This window comes from Haemorhous mexicanus, chromosome 3 (assembly GCF_027477595.1).
Source record: "Haemorhous mexicanus isolate bHaeMex1 chromosome 3, bHaeMex1.pri, whole genome shotgun sequence".
Classification (NCBI taxonomy): Eukaryota; Metazoa; Chordata; class Aves; order Passeriformes; family Fringillidae; genus Haemorhous; species Haemorhous mexicanus.
This window is the reverse complement of record NC_082343.1, coordinates 53,205,061-53,219,078: the sequence shown is the minus strand read 5'-3', so window position 1 is coordinate 53,219,078 and position 14,018 is coordinate 53,205,061. Positions and strand designations below refer to the sequence as shown.

General features: G+C 45.3%; 1 protein-coding gene across 1 annotated transcript; it reads left to right on the top strand.

The window, feature by feature from the left end:
• The first annotated feature begins 697 nt into the window (after positions 1-697).
• On the top strand, positions 698-3,532 carry CITED2 (Cbp/p300 interacting transactivator with Glu/Asp rich carboxy-terminal domain 2). Its single transcript, XM_059841850.1, has 2 exons — positions 698-885; positions 1,522-3,532. The coding sequence occupies exon 2, from the start codon at positions 1,529-1,531 to the stop codon at positions 2,249-2,251; it is 723 nt and encodes a 240-aa protein (XP_059697833.1). The 5' UTR covers positions 698-885; positions 1,522-1,528; the 3' UTR covers positions 2,252-3,532.
• Positions 3,533-14,018: the final 10,486 nt, after the last annotated feature.

The following is a 14,018-nucleotide window of genomic DNA, read 5'->3' as shown; positions in this document are numbered from 1 at the left end:
GGGAAGTGGGGAGCGTGCCGGTATCCCCACATACACCTCCCGCATACGGCTGCCGTGTTTGTGGAAAAAGGTGGATTTCGGATCTCAGCTCCGGGGGAGGGGCCGGCCCCATGGACGCCCACGCGAGTTCTGGGGCCGCACGCCGGCGGATCCGGGCACCTGCACCACGGCGGCGCCGGAGGGACGGACCTCGCCCTGCCCGGGCAGCGGTACCGGAGCGCTCAGTCCCACGCGTTTCGGCGGCCGCCGCTCTGCAGCGACACGACCGGACGGGGCGCAAGGGGCAGCGGCGATGCCCGGGCGCGGGGCCGGACGGGGCCGTGGGCGGCGGGAGAGCGGCTGCGAGGTGCGGGGGGTGCGCGGGGTGCCGCTCCTGCCGCCCCGCCGCGGAGCCCCGCTTTGTTCCCGGGGGAGGCGCTGAGCGCGGGGTGCGCGGTGCCTTCCCGAGCCGCCTTGGCCCCTTCCCGCGTGTCTCCGAACACGCGTGTGCCCCGCTGCCTGCGCCCGCGCGCTGAGTGTTGGGTGTTCGGGTTTTTTTTTTTTTTTTTCCCTTTTCTTCCCCCCCCCCCCCCCCTTTTCCCTCCCCCCCCACGCCCCGCTTGCTCCAGGTTTTACTTCTGGTTGCCTGTAAGGGTTTTGCTCCTCCCTTCTGAAATCCTATATTAGCCGCGGCCAAAGCCGTGTAAGGAACACAGCTCATTGTTGGCAAGTGCCGATGCGCCTCGCGGAGGGGCGAGAACCAGCTCCGGGGCTGCGGCAGCGATCGCGGCGCCGGTCACGTCAGCGCCGGGGAGAGGGAGCCGGAGAAGCCCTCTCTATGCTGGGTGACTCTCGCTGACTGATTCCACCGCCACCTTTGAAGGAGAGGAAGAAAGAAGCCGGGAGGTGAGTGCGGCGGCTCTCGTGGCTGGTGCCGGGTGTCCCTTTTGTGTGCAACAGGAAAAACGTGACTGTATAAACACGCGAGGAAAGGTGGTTTTCAGCTGCTTGGCTTCATGTCCTTATCTGTTCATTACCGTATATTCACCAAAATAATTGGGACTTAAATCCAAAAGTTGCTGACAGCGGCTAGGTGGGACTTGCCAATTCTTTGCTTGTTCCGCTCAAGTTAGCGAGAGTGCCGTGGGAATCCGCTGCCTTCGAGGGAGAAGCCGGGGGGCTTGGGCGGCTCCAGAGCGTGCGGGAGGCGGCGGCGGTGGCCGAATGCGACGCTCCCCGCCGATAGGTATGCGCGACTTGGAGTGGGAATGCGTGCTGCCCGCCGGATTAGCGGAGGGCACCGGGATTTTCGTTCCGCGGGCTCTCCTATTATTTTTCCTTTTGTACTCCATGGTGGAGCCACTGTAGATTTTTGGGAGTTTTTTTTTTTTTTCTTATTCCCTCCACCGGGAAGGAGAGAGGACTGCAGGACCAGCGAAGTAATATCTGCCAGGGCCAAGCAGATGCAGCTGGTCCGGGAGAGGCGGCTGGATGTCCGATGAGGGTGTATTTTCCTAATATATTCACTCGCTAACTTTCCAGGTGAGCCATGGCAGACCACATGATGGCCATGAACCACGGGCGATTCCCCGACGGATCCGGCGGGCTCCACCACCACCCTGCGCATCGGATGGGCATGGGGCAGTTTCCCACCCCCCATCACCACCACCAGCAGCAGCAGCCGCCGCAGCAGCACGCCTTCAGCGCCCTGATGGGCGACCATATACATTACGGAGCTGGGAGTATGAACGCGAGCAGCGGGGTGAGGCACGCCATGGGGCCGGGCAGCGTGAGCGGAGGGCACCCGGCCGGCAGCATGCCGCCCCCCGCCCGCTTCAGCGGCTCCCAGTTCATGGCCCCCCCCGTCGCCAGCCCGGGAGGACAGCTGAGCGCCAGCATGCAGCTCCAGAAGCTGAACAACCAGTACTTCAGCCACCACCCCTACCCCCACAGCCACTACATGCCGGACTTGCACCCCGGTAGCCACCAGCTGAACGGCGGCAGCCAGCAGCATTTCAGGGACTGCAACCCCAAGCACGGCGGCGGCGGCGGCAGCGGCTTGCCGCCCGCCGTCCCCCACGTCCCCGCGGCAATGCTGCCGCCCAATGTCATAGACACGGACTTCATCGACGAGGAGGTCCTCATGTCCTTAGTCATCGAAATGGGGCTGGATCGCATCAAGGAGCTTCCCGAGCTGTGGTTGGGACAGAACGAGTTTGACTTCATGACAGACTTCGTTTGCAAACAGCAGCCCAGCAGGGTGAGCTGCTGATTCATTTAAAACAAACAAAGGACTTTTATCGGTGCGAATGAAAACATTCCCCTAGACACAGTGTCTCACTTTTCAGGGCTTGAAAAGGTGAGAATCTGGAAAGCAGAGTCAACTATGCGCTTGTATAATTTTTTTTTTTTTAATCGCTGCCACTTTTGTTTTTCTTTTTGTAGCTTTGTCACTCACCTCCCCTCCTGTAGTAATAATATCTAGCGAACTCTGCCTTTTTATGTTGGTTGCCCCCCTCCCGACCTCCCACTCTTAATTTCCTCACAGTAACATGCCCAGAATTCCCACAGTGCCGGACTGTTAGATATTAATCTTGGCAAATTGCTTAATCTTGTGGATTTTGTAAACTATGATTTCCAGTGACTTGAACTGCATTCAAATTCTGAGGGAACAGGGAAAAAAATTGCATTAGTTGGTTGCATGAACTTTGAAGGGCAGATACTACTGCACAAAAGCTGCCATCTTGCTTAATTTTTAACTATGCATTGCAGTGCAGACTAATTTTTTTTTTTTTTTTTTTTTCTGAATACGCTAAACTGGAAGCTTAACAGATGTGGGCCAAACCTTTCCAGATCAGGAAAAGTAATACTGTTACTTAAAAAGTCTGCTACCCAGTCCCCCTCCCCCATATGTACAGACAATAATATGGTGTGGATGGAATGTTGACTAGTGGCAAACATTTCACAGATTTTTTTTTTTTTTTTTAATTTTGTTTCTGTCTTCAGCGTTTTGACACTGTGCTAATATAGTTTATTCAGTACATGAAAAGATACTACTGTGTTGAAAGCTTTTCAGGAAATTTTGACAGTATTTTTGTACAAAACATTTTTTTGAGAAAATATTGTTAATTTATTCTATTTTAATTTGCCAATGTCAATAAAAAGTTAAGAAATGCTTTAGTTTTTCTAGAAGTCATTTACCAGTATTTTTCTTCAAAACTCTTCCCCACTGTCCCTGGTAAGTAGAACATAACGTCTATCTGTACAACCGTGTTGGTGTGCAAAAAGACATTCCAAGATAGAAAGTACACTACACCCATATATATGTCATGGTGAACTCGGTAGGTGAGCGGGATTTGAACATACTTACAGCATAAAGCCTCATGCGTTACATTGTAATATGCCTGTCAGTGTGGTTTTCTGAAAAATAAAGTTGCCGAGGGCGCAACTTTTTTTGTGACTTGCCAACATACTTGCTTTAAATGTAGTTGTCCAGAGTTATGATGCATAAAGTATTTATTATATTTATCTATTAAACTTGTAATTTTATAAATCTGCTTTCATTTATATAGTAGACTTTGTTCTTTTGTATATTCGTTATCTCACCTGGAAGAGCTATGTAAAAAGTATTGGTAAGGTGGGAAGGGAGGGTGGTGGGTGTCACCCTCTGCCTCTCTCTTACAGGGTAACACAGGATATTGCTGCCTCAATCCAGATCTGGGTGACACTGGAACCAGTTTCATTTCATTTCCAGTGACTTGGGAGAAGGGGAATATAGTATTGAAGTATTCCACAGTGGGACATCTCTGACCCCCCTCCCCCAGAAATTGCTGCCAACTGAAGCCACTGACAAAAATCCATACAGTTCTACTTAAAATATTTTGGAGGAAAATGCCCATTATTTTAAGGCAGCTGACATTTAGTGCCAACTGTTGCTGCCTTCTGCCCTCACTCGGCCTTTGGCAAAGCTCCTGCACAAGTTATTAGTTTGGTGAGGACTGTGGGATCAGGACCTTAATAATACATGTAATCCTGTTTAGCCATGCTTCCCAAGTTTGACAGAGGAGCAGTACCACTGAGCCTTCTTTTTGCTTACATTTTAATCCTTGTCTTCTGAATTAGGAAGAAAAACAGCATGGTGGATGTAGTTAAATTTTAAACCTGGTCACGTAAACAGGAGGATATCACCACACAATGGGAGTGTAAATAGCAGTGTTTTGAATCAAGCTGGGAAATTAAAGTGATTACTATTTCTAAGATTGCCCCAGCTGGTGAGAAAAGTGATACTTGTCCTTCTTTGCCTTACAGACACAAAGCAGCTAACACATTTATGGATGAAAAAAAAGTAAATATTAAAGTACTAGCAAAGGTAAAAAGAAGGAGGTGTATGCTTCTGGGAAAAACTGAGATGACAAAAATGCACTCTGCAGGCAGTGACAGTCCATTCCTAGAAAACTCAATACCAAGAATTCAAAAAAAGCAGCCTTCTGGTTTCAGCCAGTGATTGCTAATGTTTTGTGACAGTAAATTTTACATCAAATGACAGTAAGTCATAACTTACCAACTCACCAATAACGTAAAAGAGTGTTTAGAAGAATACAGCTGTAGTTTTAAGAGCCATTGCCCAATTTGCCACTATATAAATTCTTTTTCCATTTTAAGGCTGTTTGATCTGCACACATTTCATTGCCCTCTTCTGCGGGAGTTAGGGAGGGTGATTTTTCTGATTCTAATCAACTTCTTGTAAAACAGACTATCAAATTATGTGCATACCAAATTGCATAGATGTTTAAAGCTTCAATGATCTTCTAAAACTAAAGGGAATACTCTCACTTTAATGATAGGCACTTTTGCTTCATAAAGTTGGTTAAACAACAGATTCTTCACAGTTGAGACATCACTACTTAAGTCTGTCAACATTAAATCCTTCCATGCAAGATTTTCCAAGAGTAGGCAGTTCCATGGGCATACTGGTAGAGTCTATTTGTGTACAGCTCCGTGCAAAACTGAGAGCTGCTGCCCCTGAGTAACAGCAGCTACGGAAAGCACTGGCTTTGGGCAAGGCATCGCTAAGGGGTTTTATGATTTCTTAAAAGTAGACCCTGGGGAAATTTGCCAAACAATCATATTGTCTGCCTTGTCCCTTAATTTTTAATGAAGAGTCAGATCCCAGTGGATACCCCAAGTGTGTATTTTTTTTATTCATTATATCATCTACTGAGCAATATTGGGGGCCTGACCCTCATCTTGCCAACATGAACCCCTTGGCAATGCTCCCACTGGCTCCCATGGCTGAGGCAGTAACAGGCTTTCAAGTAGATTCCCTCTCTCTCCTCCACACTGCTTCCAAATAGACTAAAGTAATTTATAATTGGAACCCAGCGATTAGTGAAGGATGCACAGTGACCCAGTTCTCCAGCTCCTCACGAAGGACACTGCCGTCTCGCATCCCGCTAAGTTGCTGTCAGTACAGGAAACTTGACCTCTGTACGTTGGCTGTTTTTCAAGAACTTCCAACATGGTACATGAGATCTGCTCCTCTTTAAGCCACGGCCATAAATAGACGCGCTGCTTTATTTGGACGGGAGATCAGCCTTAAGCCGGCCCGCCACGCAACGCGCGCTCGGTGGGAAATTAAGCACAGATTGACGCCGTCCTCCTCCTTGTTCCCCGGGAGTCAAGAATTCACGGGTGGGCGCTGGACTGGAGGCCGCAGGAGCTGCAGCTGCCCGCTCACCGAAGGGCTCGGGCGCTTCCCGCCAGGGCCGTGGGCGCCGCGGCAGCCCCGGCCCGGCCCGGCCCGGCCCCTCAGCCACCTGCGCGGGGCGGCCGCGGCGCCAGCGCGCCCCCCGGCGGCGCCAGCGCGCTCTGCGCCGCCCGCTGAGGGCGGGGGGCCGAGAGCCGCCCCCGAGCCGGGAACCTGCGTCCCCGCCTCGGCCGGGGGCTGTGCGGGGCCAGGGGCCCGCAACGAGGCCTGCCGGGACACAGGAGGGGCCCGGCTCTCAGCCAGGGCAGCCTGCCGAGTGCTCGTCACTGACCTGCTCAAGAGACCCCCGGAGAGCCGTGGAAGGGGAGCCGTGCCCGCCGACGGAGACCCTCCCCAGCACCCGGCCCGAGGGGGGTGCGGGCCCAGCGAAATTTCTCGGTGCGAATTTGGAAAAGAAGCACACAAGCCTGGTGAAAACATGCCTGTTGGTCTCAGGTTTTATTAAAAAAAAAAAAAAAATTTTTTAAGTAAAAAAAGTTATATAAACAAGGATTATCCCCTGCTTATCTTGTCTTGCTAGGGGGATTGGAAAATTCCAACATCTGGATCTGTGGAGTTCCTTTCATTTGTTTCATTTTTTAGTCACTCTTCTTTTTTTTTAACTTTTACCCCAGGGAGATGTTTTCCGTGCTCAGTTGGATACAAAGCCCTGTGCATCGCTGGTGTTCAGCCAAAGGCTTGTGTCCGTGGAGCCCCGCAGAAGTAGTTCATCAGGGCATAGGTGACTTCTGCATCAGCATCTGGCTATAGGAGTCATCCTATTCTGACCTTGTACCTGTCCTCTTCCTCCTGCCCTCTGCCTCTGTTTCCTCCTGACTGCGTGGCACACCAGGGCTTAACGTGTGAGCTGGTACCCAAGGGGACAATACACCCTTGTATCAGAAACACCAGCAAAATCGTGGGTCACAAGCACTGAGCTTGTGGGAGGGAAATGAAGTCCAAAAAAGCAGTTCTTGTCCCTGACCCTACAGCTGTCCCTTTTGAAGCCTTCATTTCTTCAAAAATACTTTGGGTTTCATGGAGACTGGAATAAGAAATGCCAGTGTTACAGATCTGGGCTGCACCGACCTTAGCCAGATCTATTTCTGTATCATCACTCATAGGGATAGCAGTGTGAACAAGGACTAGGTAACATTGACAGGAGCTGTTTAAATGATAAGACAAAGTATTTTTTAAATAGTCTGGCAGATATATTTGTCAGATAACAGTGCACGTGCAATAAAACTCAGATGAGGAATCAGAGGAATTTGGAACCTAAGGCAGCAGCATTTTCTCAGGATTTCATGTATTCTAAGTGCATCATTTTGTCAGTAAAGAGGAGGTGTTTTACATAGTTTATGAAAATATATTTACACATTTCAATATGGTGTCACTATTGTGCTCACGCGCAAGATAAAGCTGAGTCTCAGTAACTGCAGCAATAAAGAGATACATCAAGTGACTGAACAGATGAGCTGCTGTTATGGTAGGTTCTCTGTTACTCTCTTTGCCTCATTTTAGAAAAAAATTGCAACACCAGGTTTTTAATAGAGTTGGTTCAGTCCCTTTCCATCTGCTGTGCCTTTCCCCCTCTTAAAAAATTACAGAGGGCCAATTTGATCACAGGCCTGAAACAGATTTTGAAAGACTTATTTACTATATTAAAACCAAGCAAAGCATTTTCCGCCTTATCAGTCTTCATAAAATGCTAACCACTTTTCACACCTTTTTCTTTCACTGGACCATCTTGTTGTCTCTCTCTATTGGAGCGTTCATTTGGCAACATATTGCCTATTTTATAAGCAATAAAGTAAAATAAAAGAAACTTTCCGAATTGTGAAGTTCCTAAAACTGTGTCTGAAGTTATTAGTGCCAGTACACAGCATTCTTAAGCTCAAAAGCTAATTATTGAGCAGATGCTCATTGTAAGATGCTGTAAGAGCATAAGATGCTGAGGGCAGTTTTGACCAAGAGCCTCCTAAGAATTGCCCTGTGAGTTTTCTGCTGCAGGCTTCTTTGTTAGCACTAGTGCACTGTGCAGGAGATGGGACATTTCTGAGAGTATATAAAAAGTCTTATCTGCTGCTATTCAAACACAAGTAATGCAGAGTATTTCAGATTTCACTCTCTCTCTCTCTGCCAGGATAAGTATTTAAAGGCTTGATACTCAAAATCTTTTCTATTTACTTCAAGTTACATTATTTGGTCTAATAAGTGATATTATCTCTGTCTACAAACCTCATACAGTTATATGCCCTCCATCAACTTTACGTGAAGTAGAGTATGTATTTGAAGACAGAAATGAATTCCAAGGATTTCCCAATGATGGGAAAAGACACCAAGCTTCTGCACGCATCTGCTTTGATTTTGTACAGAAACAAAATAGTTATATTTTAGGTTCCTTACAGGATTATAAAGGTTATATAGTTATATTTTGGGCTGCTTATCAGCAGGCTGCACTAAGGCTAGTGTGTGATCCAACAAGGAGATGAAGGGCAATGTTCAAATACAGGTGTGGGGATGAATACAAAGTCTTTCTAAGTAGCAGACAGAAAAAAAATTAGTGACCACCACACAGAAAGTTTTAGGGACAAGGTCTGAAGACCAGTAGAGCCTTGACCACATGCTGTGAACTGGTGCCTATCAGTGGAGTGGTCAGGACAGGCTGGTTTTGCTCATCATGTCTGAAAAGGCATAACACTGTATGCCAGAAAAGTGGAAAATGAGGTATTGACATGTTAACCTTCTTCACAGACCATTATTTACATGAAAAACCTGAATTTTCTTAGGTGAATGTAAGTGAGCAAAGCTGCTGCTGAAGCCTGCAGTTCTGAGCACCAGCTTCTCTGCTCTTGAGGATAGACACAGGATGCATGTGCCTGCTGCTGGACTGTGAGTAGGGAGTAGCCCTGTTCCCATCAGTTATCCCGTTCCCATCAGTTGTCCTTTTCCCATCAATTGTCACACTGGAAACTGTTTTAGCCAAAGGATGGGCTTGAAGCCTGTGCTCAGTGCTGCTTGTAAAAACTACCTCCTCTCTTCCTAAATCCCATGTAATACAGGATCTGAGCTTTGTCTGGTGGGACTCTTTCAGTGGCCAGGAAGCACCACAGACCTTGTGCTTGATCATGAACTCACTCTGGTTTAATCAGGGCAAATGTAACCATTGAAAGGACTTGGGGCAGAAGCATGTCTGCTTTGGGATGCATGGCCAGCCAGTGCGGTGCATTATTGCAGCAGTGCCTTGGGATGGTTGCGGGGGGACAACTGGTCTGTCACAAGCCACCTTGTGACTTTGCCCTGTAAGGAAAAGAGCAGCCTCTGACCAGGATCTTGCCCCAACCCTGGCTCCGCAGAGAGGGATCTGCTGCAGGGCAGCCTGCCATCCCATCGCCTCACTTCTTGATCTCCATCTGAGCTGTCACTTTTTGAGACCTTGCCTGACATTTTTAATAAAGCACTTTATGTGAAAGATGCCAATGCACAGATAATCAGACAGATTTTTACAAGGAGCTGTTTAAATTGTGGATACTTACTTGGAGGTGCTTAGTTTCAATTCACAGTTTCTGTATTGAACCAGAGCAGTAGTTATTTACCACGACAGATATAGCCTCGCTGTCACAGTGCTGCGGAGAGGCTGCAGTACTGGAAGCTTGTAGCTAGGTGTAGCTGAAGCCCTGCCTTTCTTATCGATTAAAGTATTTAAAAGAGCAGTCTTTTAATTTGATTTATCGTATACATTTTAACTGAATGAATGCTGTCAGCATGAGTAGTGATGGATGCTTATGGAGCAGAGCCTTTACCTAGTGCAAGAATTGCTTCTTGGCAATCCCACAATGCCTTCACAAAAATTAGATTAATACACACAGTGACTCTACTAGACTGATTCCTTTAGCCCAAACCTCTTAGTCCAGGGGTCTTTTTGACATGGTTTTACACGTAAATATTGCAAGCAATGAAGTCCTTTATTAGAGGACTGTGTTGTTTTCCCCCAAGCTCTGTTATCAAGGTGTGTGTTTAAAGGGCAAGATTGGCTCCACAGGAATCAGTGAAGCAGAGCATTTCTAAATTCCAAAGCTGAGCTCTCAGTATTTTGGCCTGAGGAAGGAACGGAGACTACTTTTCTTCCTTGCCTCTCTTTCAGATCTCTTCAGCTCTTACTGTACCTAACAGCTTTGCCCTGAATGGCATTCTCATAACTGTGATTGTAGATAAGGCAAAGTTCAGGAGTTACATTCTATTCTCTCTCTATTAGGTTTTTTCTTTGTTTGGGGGTTTTGGGTTTTTTTAATTTGGTTGTGGGGTGGGGTTTTGTGGGTTTTTTTGTTTGTTTGTTTGTTTGTAGTTGATTTTGGGTTTGGGTTTTTATGCTTAGCTTTCAAAAGACAGTGGTCTTGAATTGTAAAGATTAACAGGACTTGACTTTATTATTCACCTGTGATTTTTTCCAGATATGCTTTATAACCAAAATCCAGATTAGTGATTTTTGGGTCCAGTTCTGACCTAGGCAACTGCTTGGTCAGTGAAGTCCAAGCCAAAAATCAATGCCTGACTGATGGCTTATCCAGTATAGCCATAGCCTTGGGATCCTTTTTGGAGAGCAGGCAGTACTTCATGCCAAAACTACATAGCATATTCTTAGTCTAATGCAGTTACTTCAGCTCCCCCAAAGTCACCCCACCAGAATCAGTGGACCTAAAAATGCTCAGAACACATTATTCATTTTAGGAGGACTATGTGTTGCTTGGTCAGGTTCTACCATAGTGGTGTAAGTTAGTCTTGGGTCTTTTCAGTCCTTCTTCAGAGTCTGGAGTAGTGTTTCTGGAGACACTGATGGATCAATTTATAGTGTGGATTGAGCACAGCACTGCAGATGCAGACATGAACCATCCTCTCTAACTCCAACACCTCGTATAACAGTGGTAATTTCAGATTGGATTACATCAGAATTCACAATCACTATGATGACTGAGAGTCTATCTGATATTCTCATTAACTTAATTCAAATATAGTGTCACATATTTGAGTATAACCTTGAAGTGTTGTTTGGGTCAAGAATGGATTAGAGAAAGTTCTGATCCATAGTTTGCTCTTACATTAACTTACTGGAGTTTATTACTGTTAAAATCATTCTGATAAAGAACTATTGTGACCTTATGATTAGCTTTTTCCTCACCCTAAAGTGAAAAAACTTGAAAATGTCTTCTTTCTTAGTTTTGAGGGTTTTTTTATCAACCTGGTAGCAGGTGGTCTTTAACTACTGAGAAGGAAAGGAAAGTAGATGGAAATGTGATTGGCTAATATTTTCGTAATTTTTTTCCTCCCTCACAAAAATGAGCAGCTCCAAAGTGCTTGTCAGTGGCTTTGGTCAGCCTCTTTCATTGTGAGGAAATTGCATGTTGCTTTTTAAGGAAGCTTAACTACATTCATGAATCACTTTCATGTCACATCTATGGGGGTTTTTGGTTGTTCTGCTAAAAAAGTAAGGACATAGGTGTATATAAAATTTAACATCCAAACCAATTCCCACTGCCAGTAAAGCATCCATTGTTATCAGGGAGATTTTGTACTTTCCTTTAGAAAGGCAAGTTGCCAGCTTATGCCTCCTTGTGCCAAGAGTTACCAGATTCATGACTCCTCAGCATTTGTTGCCTGAGGCGGGTGATCATGCTGAAATGCTGCATGACTTTCTTCTTCCACTTTGTTGATGAAAGTTATGTAGAAGATTGATGATCTGTGGGTATCCTTGACACTTGATGGTCTATGAAGGAACTGGGTCTTGGAACAGGACTTAGAAATTGATAGAGCCTCACAAGGACCCAGCTAGTCAAACCTTAGTTGGTGACATAAAAGGAAAGAGAATACAGAGAAAATGAGACTCAAAAGAACTGTATTTTCTCCTTGCTTGCTGTTGGCTGGCACATAGGAGGTTTCTGGGGGCCTTACTGATTGGTGTGCCCTCCAAAATCTTTTCATTTTTGTGACTGGCAAATAAGTGAGAAAGGATAGGACTAAAGACTGGTTTTATTTTTTTTTTTCTATTTTGTGGTTGGTAAAACAGTCCACAGTCATATGAATTGTGACTATCATTCTTGCCTGCTCTGCTAGCTGATCTAGAGAGAAAAGATTATAGCACAGAGGCCATAAGAAAAGATTATGGCACAGAAGTCAACACTGAGAAGCCTGGAGGTGCAACCAGAGAGTAGGAGCCTGCTGCACCAGGAAAGCACGATCATATAACAGAATGGTGGCTCTGGTGATTTACTCACCATCTATTTTACAAGACAGGGAAGACATGAAAGATCAAATGATGGGGGGGAAGGAAAACAAACCAAAAAAAGGTAATATTTATTAGTCATTAGAATAATGATATTACAGTCCTGTGATTTTATTGGCATTCTCCTGTGTGGGTAGTCATAGTCACAGCCTCTGAAATTTCTCTGAGATCACACAGATTTTTTTTTTTTAATTTAATGAAAATCAAAATTACTCATTTCCCTGGTCATGTGGACTACAGTTCCTTTGTACAGGAATAGATTTGATTGGTTAACATTTAGGCCCTGCAGTCCTATATTTACCTGACAGCCCTCCTTTGTTGAAAGCAATGTTGGTTTTAGACCATTTTTGCTCAAGCTGGCTGGACAGGTCACATGAATTTTTCAACCTATGTAAACCCTTTGCAGAAAGTGAAGGCACATAAAGCGCACAAAGACACAACATTTTTGTGAGGTGGACATCCCTTTCACTCTAAGTATGCAACTCTGGTCCTCCTGTATTAAGCAAGCATGCCGCAATTACAGTAGAAAAGAATCTGAGCACATCTTGTTCCCATCTGCATGGCCTTGGGTAAGTCCTTATTTATTGTGCATTAATGTGTAATGCTTTGTGTCTCAGTTTACCCTTTCAAATAATGAGTGCAGTGTGCTTTTTGCAGTTCACTGCTGCTTGATGTTGAAGTTACTCAATAGGTTATATTACAATCTTGCATGCAAGCTACTACGCAACTGGAAAACACTGGAAGCCACAGAAGCAAACAGTAATTAGTGATATATCTTGTAATGCTGTAGAAACACAGACAATATTACAGATTGCCTGATGATGAGTTTCCAAGCCAACTAGAATTGTTCTCTCTGATTCCAGGTGGGGGGCTAAAGAGTTAATTTTCTTCCCTTAGTTCAGCAATTCACCGTACTCCAAATAGTTTGAGAGTCTCAAATTACATAACTGCTCTGAGGCTATTGAAAAGCACTGAGATCTGACCCATCCTCTCCTTTAGCAAGCTGTTAGAGCAAAAACAACTCTTTAAATTCATAGTAATAGAGTTTTGGAGACACATCTGAAGTTACCTAAGGCTAAATATTATGTATGTATCTCTCTGTATACTCCTATTCAAGTCCAGGATCTGAATTAGAGATCAAACTGCCTTTCCCAGTAAATATGACTTGCATAGGCTTTTTATGAACACAGAATGAAGATTTGCTGTAGTCTAACAAGCTGGGGACATTGGTGCTACCTCCTGTATTTGTCTTTCAGCTTAGTAAAATAAGAAGCTCACTCTCACCTGCTCTTTTCTTTATTCATCCTTTCATCTCTTGGATTCTCTTTTCTTCTTTATTAATTTGGTCCCACAAATGTTATGTTTAATAAGGTGCTTCTGCATAGCTAGAAAGCCCTTATAAAAAGTCCAGTTGACACCGTTTCACAGTTCTGATCTGCCAGTGCCAATATACCTCTTGCATCCTTTTGCATTCTCCATGCAGTGATTCTCCTTCCATGCATGCCTTAAAATAGGTCATTGGTGTTTACATCAGCAGCAGTTTTAGACATCACAGGATAGTGCTGCCAGTTCTGCTGATCACAGGATCATTCCTTCTGAACTAACAGTTCATTGTCCACCCTGTCATTATCCTATAAAATAAAATCTTCATTAGGACTTAGTTCACCATCACTGTCTCTTATTTTCCTGCTTCGTTCTACACATCTTTATCTTTCACCACAAATATTCCTCTGATTTCCAAGCCTCATTTATCTCAATCTGTGTCATTTTCATTGTGTCAGGCCCTAATCTTTCCTCCAGTATTCCCAGACAGGTTAGTCATAACCTCAGTGTTGTTCAGCCCCCTGCCCCGCTCAGTTTCCTTTTGATTATCAGCAGAATTTGGACTTTTCCAGGGAAAGATGCTTGGCTCCAATTATGAGATGCTTTCCTGCCCATATGCAGTTCATACAGCTGAGAGATTCAAGCCTTCACTTTCTAATTTGCTTTATTCTCTCTGCTGCTCACAAGCAGGTG

Bases quoted from the DNA above. Each gene is read 5' to 3' on its own strand.
- CITED2 (XM_059841850.1), top strand. From the start codon at position 1,529: ATGGCAGACCACATGATGGCCATGAACCACGGGCGATTCCCCGACGGA.